At 43.4% G+C, this 20169-nt stretch overlaps 1 protein-coding gene across 5 annotated transcripts in view; it reads left to right on the top strand.

Annotated features, from left to right (window-relative positions):
• Positions 1-20169, top strand: part of TNS2 (tensin 2) — a 274519-nt gene that overhangs the window by 214220 nt on the left and 40130 nt on the right. For all 5 annotated transcript variants that reach the window (XM_033936279.1, XM_033936280.1, XM_033936278.1 and 2 more), the window contains 2 exons: positions 12758-13896; positions 19718-19804. In XM_033936279.1, the coding sequence (XP_033792170.1) occupies positions 12758-13896; positions 19718-19804 (1226 nt within the window). The remainder of the gene's footprint in view (positions 1-12757; positions 13897-19717; positions 19805-20169) is intronic.

Genomic DNA, 20169 nt, shown 5'->3' with positions numbered 1-20169 from the left:
AATCTCTCACTGTACGACAACTCATCCAGCCCCTTAACCATTTTAGTCGCTCTTCTCTGGACCCTTTCGAGTAGTACTGTGTCCTTCTTTAAGTACAGCGACCAGTGCTGGACGCAGTATTCCAGGTGGGGGCATCCCATGGCCCAATACAGCAGCATGATAACCTTCTCTGATCTGTTCATGATCCCCTTCTTAATCAATCCAAGCATTCTGTTTGCCCTTTTCGCCGCTGCCGCGCATTGTGCAGATGGTTTCATCGACTTGTCGACCAGTACTCCCAGATTAGCTATTAGTTGAAGCAGTTCAGCTATAACCCCTTTCAGTTCCTTGATTACCCTAGGGTGGATGCCATCCGGTCCCAGGGATTTATCGCTCTTGAGCTTATCAATCTGCCTGTATACCGCTTCTAGACTGACCGTCAACCCAGTCAATTTACCGTCTTCGTTTCCTAGGTATAGCCTGTCAGCCTCCGTTAAGTTGCGTATATCCTCTTTTGTAAATACAGATGCAAAAAACGTGTTCAGTATGTCGGCTATGGCTTTGTCCTCCTTTAGAACTCCCTTTACTCCATGGTCATCCAACAGCCCCACCGCTTCCTTCGCAGGTCGTTTCCCCTTAATATATCGAAAGAACGGCTTGAATTTTTTTGCCTCCATGGCAATTTTGTCCTCGTAGTCCCTTTTGGCCCCTCTTACCACCTTATGGCACCTGCGTTGATGTTGCTTGTGCTTTTTCCAGTTTTCATCCGTTTTTGACCTTTTCCATACTTTAATAGAAATCTTGTCTCTGATTGCTTCTTTCACTGGTACAGTGAGCCACGCCGGTTCTTTCTTCATTTTCATCTTGGATCCCTTGTTGATACGCGGTATATATAGATTTTGCGCCTCGATGACAGTGTCCTTGAAAAGGGACCATGCTTGCTCTAGCGTTTTTACAGCACCTATCCTTTTCTTAATCTTCTTCCCCACCCTGAGTCTCATCCCTTCGTAATTCCCTTTTCGGAAGTTCAGCGCTGTGGCCGTCGTTCTGGATCGTTGTTTCAACTCCGTGTCCAGGTTGAAGCAGATCATATAATCACTGCTTCCCAGCGTCCCTTCTACTTCTACATTTTGTGCTGGTCCTCATAGTCCATTTAGAAGTAAGTCCAAAATTGCATTTCCTCTCATGTTTTCCTTGACAAGTCGTTCCAGGAAGCAATCGCTCACTGCATCCAGGAACTTGGTTTCCCTACTGCAGCTAGAGGTGCCTAGGTTCCAGTTTATCCCCGGGTAATTGAAGTCACCCATGATAACTGCATTTCCTCCCTTGCAGTTGAGTTTAATCTCAGCCGTCATTTCTTCATTAATTTCTTCGGACTGCCCTGGGGGTCGATAGTAGATGCCGATCTTCATTTCCGTTTCATTTGTTCCCGGAATTTTGACCCATAAAGATTCTAACTTATTCTTTGCTTCCAGTGTGTTCTCTCCGGCAGACTCTATTCCCTCTTTGACGTACAGGGCAATGCCCCCACCTTTTTGACCCACTCTATCTCTGTGGTATAGCTTGTATCCCGGTAGCACAGTGTCCCAGACGTTTTCCTTGTTCCACCATGTTTCCGTGATGCCGATGATATCAAGGTTTCTTTTTGTGCCATAGTTTCTAATTCATCCATCTTGTTCTTTAGACTCCTTGCATTCGTGTATATACATTTGAGTTTTCGGCGTGTTACTTTCTTGCACTTTCTTCCCTCTTGCATCTCATTTGATCCATCCGGATTTCTGTCCTGTCCATGATCCGCTGAGTCTTCCCCACTAACTTCTTGCACAGTCTCCTCTGGGTATACTGGTTCCCAAACCATCGACTTTCGGTCGACTATTGGCTTTCCCCTTCTTCCTAGTTTAAAAACTTCTCAATCTCTCTCCTGATGTTGCTTGCAAGAAGCCTCGTTCCATCTCCGCTGAGGTGGAGTCCATTCTTCCTGAATAGCTTGTTCTTCCCCCAGAACATCGTCCAGTTGCGCACAAAGTGAAATCCTTCTTCCACACACCAGTATCGCATCCATGCGTTGACTGATTGCAGCTCCGTCTGCCTCTTCACATCGGCCCTGGGTACCGGCAGGATCTCTGAGAATCCTATCCTCTGCGTTCTGGTCTTCAGCTTCCTTCCTAGCATCCGGAACTGGTCCTTCAGTACTTCCCTGCTGTAATTCCTGTTGCTCACGTTGTTAGTTCCCACATGGATCACCACCGCCATATCAGATACAACAAATGTTGGTGCTATAGCTGCTGGGGGTTATGTCTTTTCCCCCAGGATGATAGAGTTTTTCCTGCTCATTCTTTTATGGGGAGGCTTTGATTTTTCTCTGTTACTTGCTTTTCCAAATCAGGTTTTCTACCCTGTCCTTGCTCTAGCTCTCCACTGCATCCATTACACGAGCGCATGTTTTAGTACATGCTGTTTTAGCTACATGCTGAGGAAATGGCACCAGGTCTGGAAAATGGCCAAGTCTGAGACCAGTTTTCTATACTAGCGTTTTTAAGAACTATTATGGAATCTGAACTGCATGCACAACATTTTGGGAAACTGGAGAGTACCTTGAACAGGAATGTCTTGTTTTGATTTTTGAGCAACAAACGACCGGAACTAATTACATTTTATTAAGTAACATTCACAACAAGGACAGTGTTTTGAAATGAATTCCCCCTGTGCAGTCAGCTGATTATCAGAAATCCCTATTTAGTTGAAAGGATGGATGGGTAAAGTGTGCCCCCTTGTGGAGTTCTGTGGAACTGCATTAGATAAAATAGCTGTACTAGTACCATTGCTGAGTCAGGCTCACACAGCCATCCCAAATTTTTTTTGTTCTGCTTTTTTCTTTCATTTTTGAATGGCTAAGGGTTACTAAAAAAAACCAAAACAAAAAACTAGGGCTTAAAGCTGAAGAGAAGTTGTAAAAGATTTTGTAATAGTGTATACATTTTCTTTGAGGACAAGTAAGACATCAAGCCATCAGTGGGGTGACCTCATTTGATGAAGTCCAGTGCAGAAAGAAGCTTCTCTACCTTCTATCTATTTTCTAAAAGCTTTTAGTGCTTCAACTGCACAAGTGCTATATTTCCCAGGCTGCATTGCTGTGCAGGGTCTCCTTCCATTTAGATTTTTATTTTTTATTTTTTTAATAGATTTATTTATTTATATACCACTTACATCCTAAGTGGTTTACATTCAGATACTTTATCATATTTCCCTATCTGTCCCAGTGGGCTCAAACTCTTATCTAGTGTACCTGTGAAGCTGGTGAGTCATACTTCCTTTCACAGTTTCTCAGGTGAGCTTTTGTGATTTATATACTGTACTTATATCGTGGACCATCTAACAATCTGAGGTGGGTCATACATAAAACATGCTTAATTAAAACATATATTATAAAAATATACATACTGTAGTTTAAAATAGATTTCCACTAACTATTTTGTACACCGTTTAGTTGTAAACGGTATAGAAATTTTTAAAATGAATAAATATATACCACATTTTACCAGAAAAAGAGATAGCAGACAGGTTAAATAAGTTCTTCACGTCAGTCTTCACGAGGGAGGACACATCCAATATTCCGGAACCGGAGGACATCGTAAATGGGGATCGGGATGAAAAGCTGGTCCAACTAGAGGTAAGCCAAGAGGATGTCCTCAGGCAGATAGACAGACTAAAGAGCGACAAATCGCCAGGTCTGGACGGCATTCACCCAAGGGTACTCAAGGAACTAAGGAACGTAATAGCAGAGCCACTTCGCCAAATATGTAACCTATCCTTAAAAACTGGAGAGATCCCGGAGGATTGGAAAATTGCAAATGTCACACCCATCTTCAAGAAGGGTTCAAGGGGGGACCCAGGGAACTACAGGCCGGTGAGCTTGACCTCGGTCCCGGGAAAAATGATGGAAGCACTGATTAAGGACAGTATCTGTGAACACATAGAAAACAATGGACAGCTAAAGTCGAGCCAGCACGGCTTCTGCAAGGGTAGGTCATGCCTCACAAACTTATACGTGAAAGGGAAAAAACCCGCAAAAGAGGCGGTGGGACCCCTGGACGACCAGGGAAGAAAAGGGTACATTAAGGAAGATAAACAAATTGCGGACAAACTAAATTCCTTCTTTGCGTCTGTCTTTACGGAGGAGGATACTGCAAAAATACCAGAGGCAATGAAAGTGTTTAATGGAGTAATAGAAGACAGCCTCACCACAGTTGAAGTGGAGTTGGACCAGATATACTACCAGATCGACAAACTTAAAAGTGACAAATCCCCTGGACCGGATGGAATTCATCCGAGAGTCTTAAAAGAATTGAAGATTGAAATCGGAGAGTTATTGCAAAAACTCACCAATCTGACAATCAGAACTGGACAGATACCAGATGACTGGAAGATAGCGAATGTCACGCCAATTTTCAAAAAAGGATCGAGAGGAGAACCGGGCAACTACAGACCAGTGAGCCTTACGTCTGTCCCTGGAAAGATGGTTGAAGCACTGATCAAGGATAGCATAGTCCGGCACTTAGATACACACGACTTGCTGAAACCCAGTCAACATGGGTTCAGGAAAGGGAAATCATGTTTAACGAATTTGCTTCAATTTTTTGAGACCGTGAACAAGCAAATTGATAGTGGAATGCCGGTGGACATAATTTATTTGGACTTCTAGAAAGCATTCGACAAAGTTCCGCATGAAAGACTTCTCAGGAAACTACAAAGCCATGGAATAGAGGGAGATATACAAAGGTGGATAGGCAAATGGCTGGAAAACAGGAAGCAGAGAGTGGGCATAAATGGGAAGTTCTCAGACTGGGAGAAAGTGACTAGTGGTGTGCCCCAGGGCTCGGTACTTGGGCCGATTCTATTTAATATATATATCAATGACCTGGAAGGCGGAATATCCAGTGAGATCATTAAGTTTGCAGACGACACAAAGCTATGCCGGGAAATCAGATCGCAGGAAGATAGCGAGGAACTCCAGAGCGACTTGTATCAGCTAGAGAAATGGGCAGAGCAATGGCAGATGAAGTTCAACGTGGAGAAATGCAAAGTAATGCATTTAGGTAGTAAGAATAAGGAACACGAGTATAGAATGTCAGGAGCAACTCTGGGTAAGAGCGAACAAGAAAAGGACCTGGGTGTACTGATAGATAGGACCCTGAAGCCGTCGGCACAATGTGCGGCAGCGGCAAAGAAAGCAAACAGAATGTTGGGCATGATAAAGAAAGGAATCACGAGTAGATCGGAGAAAGTCATAATGCCGCTTTATAGAGCAATGGTCAGACCACACTTGGAATACTGTGTACAACATTGGTCTTCCAACCTAAAGAAGGATATAAAACTGCTGGAGAGGGTGCAGAGACGAGCAACGAAACTAATAAGAGGTATGGAGAAATTGGAATATGAGGAACGACTCAAGAAACTAGGATTGTTCTCCCTTGAGAAGAGGAGGCTGCGAGGGGACATGATAGAGACATTCAAAATACTGAAAGACATCGATAAAATAGAGCAGAAAAACAAATTATTTACATTGTCCAATATGACACGGACAAGAGGACATGGTTTGAAGCTAAGGGGTGACAAGTCCAGGACAAATGTCAGGAAGTTCTGCTTTACGCAGCGAGTGGTGGACGCATGGAATGCTCTTCCACAGGAGGTTATTAAGGAATCCACTGTGCTAGGATTCAAAGGCAAATTAGATGCACATCTCCTTATGAGAGGCATAAAGGGATATGGGTGATTAGAACAATCAGGAGTATACCTGACTGGGCCTCCGCGTGTGCGGATCGCCGGACTCGATGGACCATGGGTCTGATCCGGAGATGGCAATTCTTATGTTCTTATGTTCTTATGTTCTTTGAGGGGGTAAACAGACAGGTGGATAAAGGGGAATCCATTGACATCATTTACCTTGACTTTCAAAAAGCCTTTGACAAGGTACCGCACGAAAGACTGCTTAAAAAGCTGTGGAGACACGGGGTGCAAGGGGAGGTCCACCGATGGATCAAAAACTGGCTGGCAGACAGGAAACAGAGGGTTGGAGTGAAGGGCCATTACTCAGACTGGCATGGGGTCACGAGCGGAGTTCCGCAGGGGTCGGTGCTGGGACCGCTCCTGTTCAATATATTTATAAATGACCTGGAGGCGGGAACAAATTGCGAAGTTATTAAATTTGCGGATGACACCAAACTCTACCGCAGGGTTGAAACCATGGAAGACTGCGAAGATCTGCAAAGGGACCTAACGACGCTAGAAGAATGGGCCAAAAAATGGCAAATGAACTTTAACGTAGGGAAATGCAAGGTCATGCATGTAGGGAAAAAGAACCCGATGTTCAGCTACAAAATGGGAGGATCACTGCTAGGGGTAAGTAACCTTGAAAGAGACCTGGGAGTGATGGTGGACACGTCTTTGAAGGCGTCGGCACAGTGCGCCACAGTCTCAAGAAAAGCAAACAAAATGTTGGGTATCATTAAGAAGGGTATCACGACCAGGACAAAGGAGGTCATCCTGCCACTGTATCGTGCAATGGTGCGACCGCATCTGGAGTACTGTGTCCAGTATTGGTCGCTGTACCTCAAAAAGGACATGGCGGTACTTGAGGGAGTCCAGAGAAGAGCAACTAAACTAATAAGAGGTATGGAAAACCTCTCATATACTGACAGACTGAAAAAGCTGGGGCTGTTTTCCCTGGAAAAGCGGAGACTTATAGGAGACATGATAGAAACCTTCAAGATCCTGAAGGGTATAGAAAAAGTAGACAGGGTGAGGAGTAGTGGCTCGTGGCCAGCAGGGGGTGCTGTTTATGGGACGATATTGAGGTCAGAAGCATGATAGTGCAGTATTTTTGTAGCGCCAGTTTTTCGTATGATTCTGGGTAATTCTAGTTAGACAAACATCTGTGTTAGTTAAGGACTGTGCCCAAATAGAAGCGTACGAAAAAACAGGTGAATAAAACATTTAAATATAATGTAGCTAAGGCCAGAGAAAAATATACTAAGGATTAATATAAGGGAAAGCATAATAATATCTGTGTATGTACTTTGCTGTTGAGCCAAATCATGGTGGAAATCAGGATTACATGGAATCCATTTTGGGTTCTTTGTGTTTACCAGTGACTAGTTTCTGTCTTCTTTGTCCTCTCTGAATTTTTCCCGCTCCCAGCAGCGTGGTGTTAAGTAATACCACATGTACTGTAGACTGGCTAGGAAGATCACGTGTCCTAAACTGAGATATAAAATGTATGAAGTATGAATGGCCAAGATATGAATGAAATTATGAATGTTTGGGGCCCCTGAATGTGATATGTGGTGACATGAATGTAAAATATAAATGGTTTATATAAATGGTTTTATAAGCAGAAACATTAAGAAAAAATCTTGAGCACAACATCTGGAAGTGATTAGAGTCAGTCTCAAGAATAGGGAGAAGGGGGGGCATTGGAAGCCCACGCTTCAGGAAGAGGAGAGGGGGATTTAACCCCCCCTTTTTCTCCTGAGTAAGATTTCTGTGTAAGGCTGTGCAATTTGAATCTGTCAGCTTAGGAGTTTTTTTCCTTTAAGGCTCAGAACTTGTCAGCATGGAAGGACTGAGAATTTACCATGTTAATAATTGTGAATTCTTTTGAATGTTAATGTTAATTCAGAAATCATCTGAAACTTTGACTAACTTTTAAACATGGAGGAATGTTTCTTTGTCTAAACTTTAAGACCACCCATAGAAATGTTATTGGTCGTCAAACTTGATGATGTCACTAAACCAAAAGTTATATAATAGACTGTAATGAGATAGAAAAACGAGACCATTGTGAGAAGGCCAGCCTTTGGCCACGATGATGATCTCCCATGAGCGCAACGTAAGCAATTATGCTATTCTTTTGATCTAATAATGGGAAAATAGAACCAATAATTCAATAAATCCTGGTTATAATTTTAAAACCTTGCGCTGGTGTCATTTTGCATGTAGAATTATTTTCAAACCTGAAGCTTTCACAAATGGCGTCAATGCCCCATGCTCAAGGGACAGATTTTTCAGATTACGGGGAACCACAAGTACAAGGGGGCACTCGGAAAAATTAAAAGGAGACAGGTTTAAAACAAATGCCAGAAAGTTCTTTTTCACCCAGAGGGTGGTGGACACATGAAACGCGCTTCCGGAGGCTGTGATAGGCCGGAGCACGTTACAAGGCTTCAAAGAAGGTTTGGATAGGTTCCTAGAGGATAAAGGAATTGAGGGGTACAGATAAGAGTAGCGGTAGGTTATAGGGATAGTCTGGGACCATTGCTCAGGCAATGGGCCTGATGGGCTGCCGCGGGAGCGGACCGCTGGGCGAGATGGACCTCTGGTCTGCCTCAGCGGAGGCAACTTCTTATGTTCTTATGTTTGTCACACAGTGTCACACGTGAGAGCTTGGGTTTCTTTCACTGAGGGTTTTCAGTCTTCTTGAAATTTTCTTTTTCCTCATTTTCACCTTTTTTGGGTGCATGGTGATCTAGCTAGGAGGGTTCCTTTTTCTTCTTTAGTTCAACCTCTATTAATATAGAAAACATAAATAATGCAATTGTCCCATATTACAAATATGCTGAGATTTCATTCAAAAACAAACAAGTATAAGAGAGGGTCAAAGTACATAAAATAAGCAAAGAATGCTGACTCTAAGGGCCTCTTTCACAAAACCGTTTAGTACAGGCCGCTGCAGTAACGGCCCCGAAGCCCATAGAGATTTAAAGGGCTTCGGGGCTGTTGCCTCGCGGCTTTGTAAAAGAGGAGGTAAATCTGAAAACATTTTTCGTATATCACATCCTGTTTTAAAGTTATGCATCAGTTTGTGTTTATATCATTTTCGTCATAACGCTACCATAAAGCGTCGGTATTTTACTGTTTTTTGTAACACAATATTGCATTTTAGGACAGCTCATCGATCACATATGCCAGTATTTTGAAAGTTTATACTAAAAAGTGATTGTGCTGCTTTTTCTACTTGTGAATTTTTATATTTTGTTTATTTTTGCCTAAGATATTATAATTATTATGAACAGACGAGGTTGTATTAACCATCCTGATAATTTCTATTATGGCTGCGGACAATTTACTGTACAAGATCACCACAGGCAGAAATAATGTCCAAACTAAGATGAATCCGTACTTGGCAGATACAATGTGAAGCACCTGCCGTTATTACATCGTGAGAAAATCTATCTTCTAGCACTTCACATAAAACTTGGTCTGCTGAAAAATTTTATCAAGGCGATGGACAAAAATGGTGATGCATTTCAGCCCCTAGAAAGTACGTTTGGTTTTGAGAAAAGTGAAGCAAAACTCAAAGAATCAGCAGCATGGGAAGCATTCATGCTGGTTCAGAATTTTCTTGGTAATCACAGATCAGAGAATTATGCTGAGCTTGTGGAGAATATGCTGACAGCATATCAGCTAATGGGTGCCAGAAAGTCACTTAAAATGCACTTCTTACATTCTCACCTCGACTTCTTCCCACCCAATCTTGGTGATGTCAGCAATGAGCATGAGGAAAGACTTCATCAAGATATCAAGGCGATGGAAAGCAGATATCAGGGAAAGCTCAATCCCAGTATGATGGGAGACTATTGTTGGTTCTTGCAAAGAGAGACAAATGTATAGTACAAGCATAAAAGCAAGTGTCTCAAACATTTCTGAACATGCTGACATCATTTTTGTGTGAATTAAGAGAGGCATAAATATATGCTGTAACATGTCTCCTTATTGTCTTCGTGTTTGTTTTCAGAGTAAACTCATTAACCCAACTTTGGTGGGACAAAGTTCATACTCGCAATGACGTGTACCCGGGCCTTTTGTGTGAAGTTCCCTGCAGTGTCCTCTAGGGTGCCCTACTGCTCTGTTGGGATGTCTGTGTGGCCAGTCTACTAAAAATGCTGGCTCTTCCTACATCCCAATGGCTTGTTTTATGTGATTTTCTTTTGGATGTGTTTTGGGTTTTTTCCCCAAAAATGGTTCAAAAAGATAGAAACATCTAAGAAATGGCCGTTTTCTAAACCAAAATAATTTTGTTTTTGTTTCAGAAATGGTCAAGTTTGTTACTGGATTTTTTTGTGTGTGATCTGCAAAATATCCAAACTCGGATTTGGACATCATATCAAAAATGCCTCTCTACATATCCTTGCTCATTATTATATATTGGATAGTCAAAGAGAAAAGTCAAAACGAGGATGATAGAACATCTGCTCCTTTGCTACAACACTGTCTTGAATACACGCATCGCCACCCCATGTGCCCTCCATGTGCTCTCCCTGTCTTTACAATATCAGTACATCCCCCTGCTCTTCTGCCCCTAACTCTTCCCTCCTCTTGTATTTCTTCTCATCTTTGCTGGCGGGAATAGCTGCAGCTCATACCAGCTAATGCTTATTTCTGGCGGAACAGGAAGTGACTTCAAGGGAGGGATGAGGCTGGCATGGGCAACAGTAGGACAGCCTGCTTGCTGCTGTTGGGATTGCGGGGAGGTTTGGTGGGGTGCAGCGATGTCAGAAAAATGGGGAGGAGCATGGGAGCAAAAAAGAGAGGCACCGTTGCCCCTGTCAAGTTGGTGCCCAAGGCAGTCTGCATCTTCAAACCCTCCCCCCCCTCCCTTACTATGCAACTGGTGATATCTGGGTAACTCTCAGTGGCTGCCCTAGACCTGGATGTTAAATGCTTTTACCTGGCTGGCACTAAATAGCTGAGTCTAAATTAGCCTATGGTGACCAGCATGTAAAACACATGGGCCATAGTGAATATTACCTCTTAAGTTTCCTGATTTCGAGAAACAGGAGAAGTAAGGTTGTTTGTGTAAGTCCTAGAAGTGGAAGAATATATTTCACTACCTATTTGGCCAAAGTTTACTGAGCACCAGATAGCTCAGTAATCTAAAAGACCATCTAAACCAGGGGTGTCCAACCTGCGGCCCAGTGAAGTATTTTGTGCGGCCCCGGTCGAGGGCGATGCAGTGTTTTCCTCTGATGCCCTCAGGTGTTTACCGTCTTGCCGGCTCCCTCCTCTGTCTTGCTGCAGTGTTTGCGCGTTTGTGCAGCCCCAGAAACATTTTTTTTCAGCAAATGCGGCCCAGGGAAGCCAAAAGGTTGGACACCCCTGATCTAAACCATTCCTGGATTTACCACCACCTACATAGGCCTATTATTCTTAAAGAAAATCAAGCGTGGCTGAGCTTTGCCATTATGACCTGGGGTCCTCTGGTTACCTGAGGTTGACGGCATTACTGCTTTAATCTCAGAGATTCCAGGTTACCCAATTCAGGCTAGTCCTGGTTTTGAACTTACATTCCAAAGTAGTGTGGGACTTGTAGTACCAGATCCTACCCATTGAAATCAGTGCTGCAAATCCCATAATGCACTTGTACAGGATGGCCAGGAATCTAGGACTGTTTCAAAATCTCCAGCCTGTAACTTGGTATCTCTGTAATCTTGAGAAGTGATGCAATGTCCTGGGTTTTGTGTTTTCCATGCATAAGCCATATCAAAATTCTTTTTTTATAATTTTTTATTTAATAATTTTAATACAATGAACTCAGTACAGAACACAATTAGTATTGAATATACTTCATAAAGTTATTAAACTAATAAAAATGAAACATCTTATCAATGCTACAATTTCAACGTTCCCATTCCCTATCTCACCACCCCCCCCCACCCCCCTCCCAAGAGACCTTGTTCCAGCACCATGATGATTACATAGTTCTTTCATAAAGCTTCTTTTTCCAATTTAATATAACTCTCCCATATATCATAAAATTTTGCCCATTGATTAGTTAAAAGGGCCGAGAGTCTATATTTTTCACACACTATTCCTAAGCGTTCCCATACATCTCTCAAAGTAGGTACATTTAACATACTCCATTGCTGAGCTAATGTCAATCTAGCAGATATAAATGCCAAATCCAGAAGTTTAGATTGTGAAAATGTTAAACCTTCTATTCTTACTCCCAGCAATGCCTTTCCAGCATTAAGCTTGAGTGGAGTCTGAATTAGTCTGCTTACATACTCAAAAACTTGCTCCCAAAACTTCTGGACCCTTTGACACTCCCATCACATATGATAAAATGTACCTCTTTCGCCACATCCTTTCCAACAGCTAGCATTACTCTGTTTGGTATATTTGCTAACTAAAACCGGAGTAATATACCAACGTACTAGGAGTTTGATAGAATTTTCCACCTAGCTGTCTGGAAAAGGTGTAATGTAATTACCCCCCACTCATCTATGGACCATTCCTTCCCCAGATCTTTTTCCCATGCTTTCATATATAATGTTTTGGTTGCTTTATCTTCATTTATAATTTTATATAACCAAGAAACACACCCTTTTGCTACTGGTTCTCCTAACCTTTTTTCAAATTCAGATTTCTTTAGAATTCCATTACTCTTCGCCTTATATGTTAATATAATTTTTTATCTGAAAATAAGGGAAAAGATCACTCATTTCTAATTGAAAGTGATCCTGAATATCTATAAAAGCTTTTACCTCACCTTCTTCAACTAATTGACCAAAGCATGCTAGCCCTTTTACCTCCCACTTCTTAAAAATTCCCCCCTCCCTAGCTGGTATAAAGCCTTATGTATATAATATAGGGGAGAAAAAAATGCCTTTTTCACGTGATCAAAATTCACATGCTGACTTACCTTAATGCTGTAAAATGTAGCATAACCTGGTTTCTATAATGTCTTTACCTCTCATAACAGCCTTCTCTGATTTCACAGCAATGGATCACCTGAGCAAGATGCTGGTACAACAGAGCCTCCCAAGGGATTGATGAAGCCCATCCCACAGGAGGAGACAGCTGCACCGCTCCTGACAGGAAGCTTGGAGAAGCTACCAGCTGCTTTGGAAAGCACCCAACAGCCCACTACCTGCAGCCCACCAGAGACACAGCAGCAGCTGCAGGGCTCTTCACCTATCTCCAGAGAGGACCATTCATCTCCTTCAGGATATACCCCACCTGGGCAACCCTTCCAGGTGTCCAGCCCACAGGGGACTGTGCAAGAAGCCCATCCAGTGAACCCCCTTGTAGTGAAACCTGATCTCCCATCGCCACAGAGTCCATCCCCATGTTCCGTGCCTGTTCAACCAGTAGCCTGTTGTAGATTGAGCCCGTCCCATGCGACACCCGAAACAAACAGTTCCATATCCCAGAAGCTGAGTCCGAAACTCCTTAGCCTCAAAGACCTTCATATCAGTGGCTCCCATGCAGCACTGAACAGGCATCATGGTGAAGGGACTGTCCTGCCGCACCACACCAACCTGGAGAGGCAAATCCAAGAGAGCCCCAGGTCCCCAAACTGTGTAGCAGTGAGTCCTAGCATTTCCCTTCCACTAAGCCAAGTCCCCACTAAAGCAAGCTGGCATGTAAAGCCAACATCTTTTACCGTACCCAGGGATCTGCCAGCCTACAATGGAGAGCCACATGGCAATGTGTTTTTTAACAGAGCGGGGTTTGGCACACTGCTCAGACATTCCACAGGTAGCCCTGAGGACTCTATGCTCACCCCATCTTCTTTTGGGACACAGATTCCATTTGGTTCAATTAGCCCCTCAGAAGCACAGTACTCACCCACCCCCTCCTTCCCTATTACAACTGCATTTTACACAGGAAGGGAGAACAGCCCTCAGCCGCCTTTGCCGTTATTAGCAGATGGAGTCAGCCGGCAGAAGGTTGAGGGTGGGGCTCTGCAACAGCCCCCACTGCCTGAGAAGCGCCACCCACCCACTTCCAGTGAGCGTTCTGCATGCTGCAGTGGGAACACAGAGAGGAACACAGTGCTGAACCGGAGTCCAGGAATGTTCCACCACCATGTGACATTCTCATCATCAGTAGCAGACACTGCCACGCTGACCTCAGGTCTCTGCTTAAAATTCATTGTCAGGTTTTGTGGCATTGTGGGAGATGGTAGAGGTGATGGATGAAGGCCAGCCTTGATTTACTAGGCCGAGAGCTATGGCAAATAGAGCACTGACATAATGTAGAAGGGTTTATCCATATTTTATTTACGTATTATGTAGCTGCTCTGCAATTTCTGTTTTTTTGTTAAAAATTCATTGTTTTGCTTCCGTCAGGATGTACTGATGTCTGTTTGCATATATCCAGTGGCGTATGTGTGACACACGGGGCCCATCATTTTTTGGTATCCCCCTCCCATCTGTACGAAAAACATGATTTTTAGTAACAAGCCACATGTCACACATGAGTACCTAGGAAAAGGCAGCATCTTACATACTGCAGTGAGAAGTGCAACAGCAATACACCCATTGTAAAACTAAACAAGCCAGACTAGTACAGATCAATCCTGCAGTCAATCCTAACAGAAAACCATGTCTTTCGAACACACAGAACACAGAAAACACCTTCGCCTAGTATGGAATGTCATTACAAACTTACCCCTCCCCCTTTTACAAAACTGTAGTGTGGATTTTAGCCACGGTGGTAACAGCTCTGATGCTCATAGAATTCTGAGCATCAGAGCTGCTACCACCACGGCTGGTGCTAAAAAACACAGTTTTGTAAAAGGGGGGATAAAATAGAAATATATAGACAAAGGTTAAATTGAACCAGCAAGAAGCTGGACTCTGCATACAATGCAATACCACAGAAACAGTGACACATGTCTCCTAAAGCAATAAATAAATAGAAAATTTTTGTTCTACCTTTGTCTTCTCTGGTTTCTGCTTTCCTCATCTTCTTGTTACTCTCTTCCTTCCATCCACTGTCTGCCATCTCTGTGCCCCTATATGGCATCTTCTCTCCTTCTATGCCCCTTCCAGAAACTGTATGCCTCCCCCTTCCATCTCTTCTTTCACCCCCATTGGTCTGGTATCTGTCTCCTCCTTCCCCCCTGCTCTGGCATCTCTCCGCTCCCTTCCTCCTGTTCTTCCCTGGTCTTCCTTCTCAATTTATTTTCTGCCTCTGTCTTAGTTCTTTTTTACTATTCAGTCCTCAATTTTCCTCTTTCACTGTTTCTACCTATAGCTTTCCACCTCTTTCCCTCACCCCTTCCAGTAACTAACTCTATTCTCTTCCCTGCATGTGCCCTTTTTTTCTTTCTCCTCCCCACTTCCTTCCAGCATCTGCTCCCCCTTTCCCTCACACTTCCATTCAGCAGCTGTCCTTCCTCTCCCCCACACTTCCATTCAGTGTCTGTTTCCCTCTCTCTACCCCTTCCATCTACTGTTCACCTTATATCTCGCCCCTTCCATTCACTGCCCTCTATGCTCTTCCTATCCAGTGTGCACCCTCTCTCTCTCTCTCTCTCTCTTCCATATAGCATCTTCCCTCTTTCTATGCTCCTTTCATAAACTATCTATCCTGTGCCCCTTCTCTCCTTTGTACATGATTGATTTCAACTCTGTCACCTCTCCGTTTTTCTCTCTCTGTCACCACCCCCTCCCCTATGCTCTGGCATCTCTCTCTTCTCCTTTCTTTACTTTCCACCTCACGGTCTGGCATCATCCCTTCCCTGATTCCCGGCATCTCTCTCCTTTCCTTTTCTTCCATCTGTCCCTCCCCCCCTCTCCATGCTCTGACATCTCCTCCTTCCTTTCCCCCTTCCTTTTCCCTTGATCTGGCATACCTTCCTCCTTCCCTCCATGCCCTAGCGTCTCTTCTTCCCTCCAAGCCGTGGCATCTCCTTTCATTCCCTCCAGTTAGGTACAGCAACACTCTCCCCAATTCTCTCCCTCTCTGCTCCCTTTCCTCGTTCTGTCACCCAAGGACTGGTATCCTGAACTTCATCGGGCAGCAGCAGCATTCACAATTCACTGCTGTTGCCGGCTTCAGGCCTTCCTCTCTGTCGGGTCCTGTCTTCATGAAAACAGGAAGTAGGCAGGACCCCGCAGAGAGGAAGGCCTGAAGCTGGCAACAGCAGTGAATTGTAAAAGCTGCTGCTGCCCGAAGAAGGTAATGGCGCCAGGCCTTGGAGCACCGAGGCAGACCGCTTCTCCCCCCTCCCAGCCGAACCCCCGCTGACCCTCCTATCTCTCCCCCCCCAAGTGAACCTTTCTGACCCTCCCAGTGAGAGCAGCAAACCTCCCTCCAGTACCGTCGGCTGCTTTGCGGCTTTCTCCTGCCAGTGAAGCGTCACTGATGATGTCATCAGTGACGCGGCAGAGGGAGGAGAAACCTGCGAAGCAGCCAATGCTACTGGAGGGAGGTTTGTTGCTCTCGCTGGGAGGGTGGAAGCGCGATAGGGGCCGGGCCGGCTGAGCACCCCCCCTAAGGCAGCCCCCCCGCCCCCCCTTGGTACGACACTGCATATATCACTCCTTTATTTTTTGACTGCTGTATCTAGCTTAACTATTCTCTGAGGGAAAAATTATTTCCTCCTATTGGTTTTAAAAGTATCACTTTGTAACTTCATCGAGTGTCCCCTAGTCTTTGTAAATCTTGATGCAGTAAAAAAAAAATCAATACTTGTACCCGTTCTACTCCACTCAGGATTTTGTAGACTTAAATCATATCTCCCCTCAGCTGTTTCTTTTCCAAGCTGAAGAGCCCTAACCTTTTTTAGTCTTTGCTCATATGAGAGGAGATCCATCCCCTTTATTATCTTGGTTGCCTTTCTTTGAACCTTTTCTAGTGCCGCTATATCTTTTTTGAGAAAAGGAGATCACAACTTAACACAATAATCAAGGTGAGGTTGCACCATTGAACAATACAGAGGCATTATAACATTCTTAGTCTTGTTTACCTACCCTTTTTTAATAATTCCTAGCATCTTGTTTGCTTTTTGGCCACCGCCACACATTGGGTGGAAGGTTTCATCATATTGTCTACAATGCCATCTAGATCTTTTTCTTGAGTGCCGACCCCCAAGGTAGACCCTAGCATCCGGTAACTATCATTTGGATTATTTTTCCCAATGTGTAAAATTTTGCATTTGTCCACATTAAATTTCATCTGCCATTTGGATGCTCAGTCTTTCAATTTCCTAAGATCTTCCTTCAGTATTTCACAGTCCACATGCGTTTTAACAACTTTGAAGAGTTTAGTGTCATTCACATATTTGATCACCTCACTTGTAGTTCCAATTTCAAAATCATTTATAAATAAGTCAAATAGCACTGGTCCCAGTATAGTTTTCCGCACACACCACTATTTACCCTCCTCCATTGAGAAAAATGGCCATTTAACCCTAACCTTTGTTTTCTGTTCGATAACCAATTCTTAATCCACAATTGAACATTGCCTCCTATCTAATGACTCTTTAATTTTCTCAGGAGCCTCTCATGAGGAACTATGTCAAAAGCTTTCTGGAAATTTAGATACACTACATCAGTGGTCTCAAACTCAAACCCTTTGCAGGGCGACATTTTGGATTTGTAGGTACTTGAAGGGCCGCAGAAAAAAGATCTCAATAGAGCAGGGATCTCAAAGTCCCTCCTCGAGGGCCACAATCCAGTTGGGTTTTCAGGATTTCCCCGATGAATATGCATTGAAAGCAGTGCATGCACATAGATCTCATGCATATTCATTGGGGAAATCCTGAAAACCCGACTGGATTGTGGCCCTCAAGAAGGGACTTTGAGACCTCTGCGTTAGAGGAAAGGCAGGAGAGGGGAGATATGATAAGTTTCAAGTTTATTAGGATTTTATATACCGCCTATCAAGGTTATCTAAGCGGTTTTTACAATCAGGTACTCAAGCATTTTCCCTCTCTGTCCCGGCGGGCTCACAATCTATCTAACGTACCTGGGGCTCTGGAGGATTAAGTGACTTGCCCAGGGTCACAAGGAGCAGTGCGGGGTTTGAACCCACAACCCCAGGGTGCTGAGGCTGTAGATCCAACCACTGCACCACACACTCCTCCTAGAGACATTTAAATACCTACATGGCATAAATGTGCATGAGTCGAGTCTCTTTCTTTTGAAAGGAAGCTCTGGAATGAGAGGGCATAGCATGAAGTTAAGGAGTAATCTAAATGTGGTAGATGTGTTGAACAGTCTCCTGGGAGAGGTGGTAGAGACAAAGACTGTGTCTGAATTCAAGAAGGCGTGGGATAGGCATGTGGGATCTCTGAAAGAGAGGAAGAAATATTGGTTACTGCATATGGGAAGACTAGATGGGCCATTTGTCCTTTAACTGCCATCATATTTCTATGTTCCCACAGATTTCCTCACAGGTTTTCTGCTTCTGATGTACCTAAAAAAAATTGTTACTATGAGTTTTTTGCCTGTTTGGCAAGTTGTTCTTCATATTCTTGTTTAGCTTTCTTTATCAATGCTTACATCTAACTTGCCAGGGCTTATGTCTCTTCTTATTTTATTCATTGGGATCATTTTTACATTATTTAAAGGATATTTTCTTGGCTGTAATAGCCCCTTTCCCTTCACCTTTTAACCTCGCTGGTTCTCATTTTCTCTTCCTTCCACCTTTTTTTAACATGTGGAATACATCTGGTCTGGGCTTCCACAATGGTATTTTTAAACAACATAAACATCCACGCCTGGTTTACACTTTTGCCACAGACCCTTTTAGCTTCTTTTTAACCATTTTCCTTATTTTATTGTAGTCACCCTTGCAAAAAATTTAATGCCGCTACAGTAGATTTCTTTAGCGACGTCTCTCCAGTTAATCTGCTCAAACATGATCATGTAATGATCACTGTTTCCCAGCAAACCCAACACAGTTATCTGCCATACTATGTCCTGCATTCTACTAAGGACTAAATCTAAAATAGCTCCCCCTCTTGTCAGTTCCTGGACCAATTGCTCCAAGAAGCAGTTATTTATGACGTCTAGGAATTTTACCTCCCTAGCATTCCCTGATGTAACATTTATCCAGTCAATGTAGGGGTAGTTGAAATCACTCAAAATCTTCTTGGAGAATAAGTAAGTTCACAATCTCAAAACCACATCAACTATTACTCATATGCAAAAATAGGAAACTATTTACTAACAGGGAAACGCCTTCTTACCTTGAACATTCACTGAAAAAAGGTTCTTGTCCCAACCTGAGGAATAAAGGCCTTAGATGGGCTTCATAGGCCAAAAAAACTCCCAACAGTTCTTTTAGAGGTCTTGATTGAAGTGTGGAGATCCAACAGGATCATCCCTGTTTCGCCGACATGGCTTCTTCAGGAATCTTCCGTCAACAAATATGTCAAAAACGGCTTAAACCGCAAAGCTCCAAAGGTTGTCATTAAGGTTGGAGCTATACAGAGCCTATCCAAAATATTCACTCCTATACCTGGAGGGCTGCCAGTGGGTCAGGTTTTCAGGATATTCCTAATGAACATGCGTGAGAAAGTTGCTTAGAGTGTGGGCAATTGGCATGCAATGCTACCTGATGCTTTCTCAGAGATATCCAGAAAACCTGACCCATTGGCAGCCCTCCAGGAGCAGGAGTGAATACAAATGACCTGTATACTACTCCAAATCAGTGGTTTCTAATCCAGTCCTCAGGGCATATCAACTATACCAAAACATAGCTGACTGAGTTGAGCACCCTTGATCCAACTGCTTCTTAGGAAGAGTAGTCAGTCTGACTTTATATATATTCCAGCGGCCTGGTTCCAGTCTATATTTTAGCAACAGCCCAGGGCTAGGTAGGAATAGAATCCCAACTTGTGGCAGTGAGGCTTGCCCCAGACACAACTTTGTCTTGCTTGATAATCCGTAACTGTAGCTTCTGACACCAACCGTTTTGCCTGTGTTTTCTGTGTTTGCAGATCTACAACAAGAAAATCAAATAAATGTCAAGTCTGTTCAGGACACATCCAAGTTCTGGTACAAGCCAAGCATCTCCCGGGACCAGGGTAGGTGGGTGGTGTAGATGAGTTAAAGCAGTACTTCTGACTGGCTCAGAAAATCATAGGACCCAAACTCTAATCTGCTGCTAGATTAAACATATGTATCTCTCACAGTATGCATGATCATAGCCAGCAGGAACCCCAATTGAGGACCAGATTCCATAATATAACATAAAATCATATTTGTATACTTCTAAGCCTTACAGTTCTATGCAGTTTAACAAACATTGAATATCTGGACATACGTAGCTGGATAAAATGCATCTGTTTAATATTCATATTCAAATTGATATTCAGTTAGGGTTAGCATATGAGACATCTGGGTTTTACTTCTACTGAAACAAATGGAAGTAAAACCTGGATGTCTCAAT

The sequence above is a fragment of the Geotrypetes seraphini genome, chromosome 3 (genome assembly GCF_902459505.1).
Source record: "Geotrypetes seraphini chromosome 3, aGeoSer1.1, whole genome shotgun sequence".
In the NCBI taxonomy this organism is placed as follows: Eukaryota; Metazoa; Chordata; class Amphibia; order Gymnophiona; family Dermophiidae; genus Geotrypetes; species Geotrypetes seraphini.
Note: the sequence above shows the minus strand (reverse complement) of the source record. Positions and strands in the feature narration are given on the sequence as shown.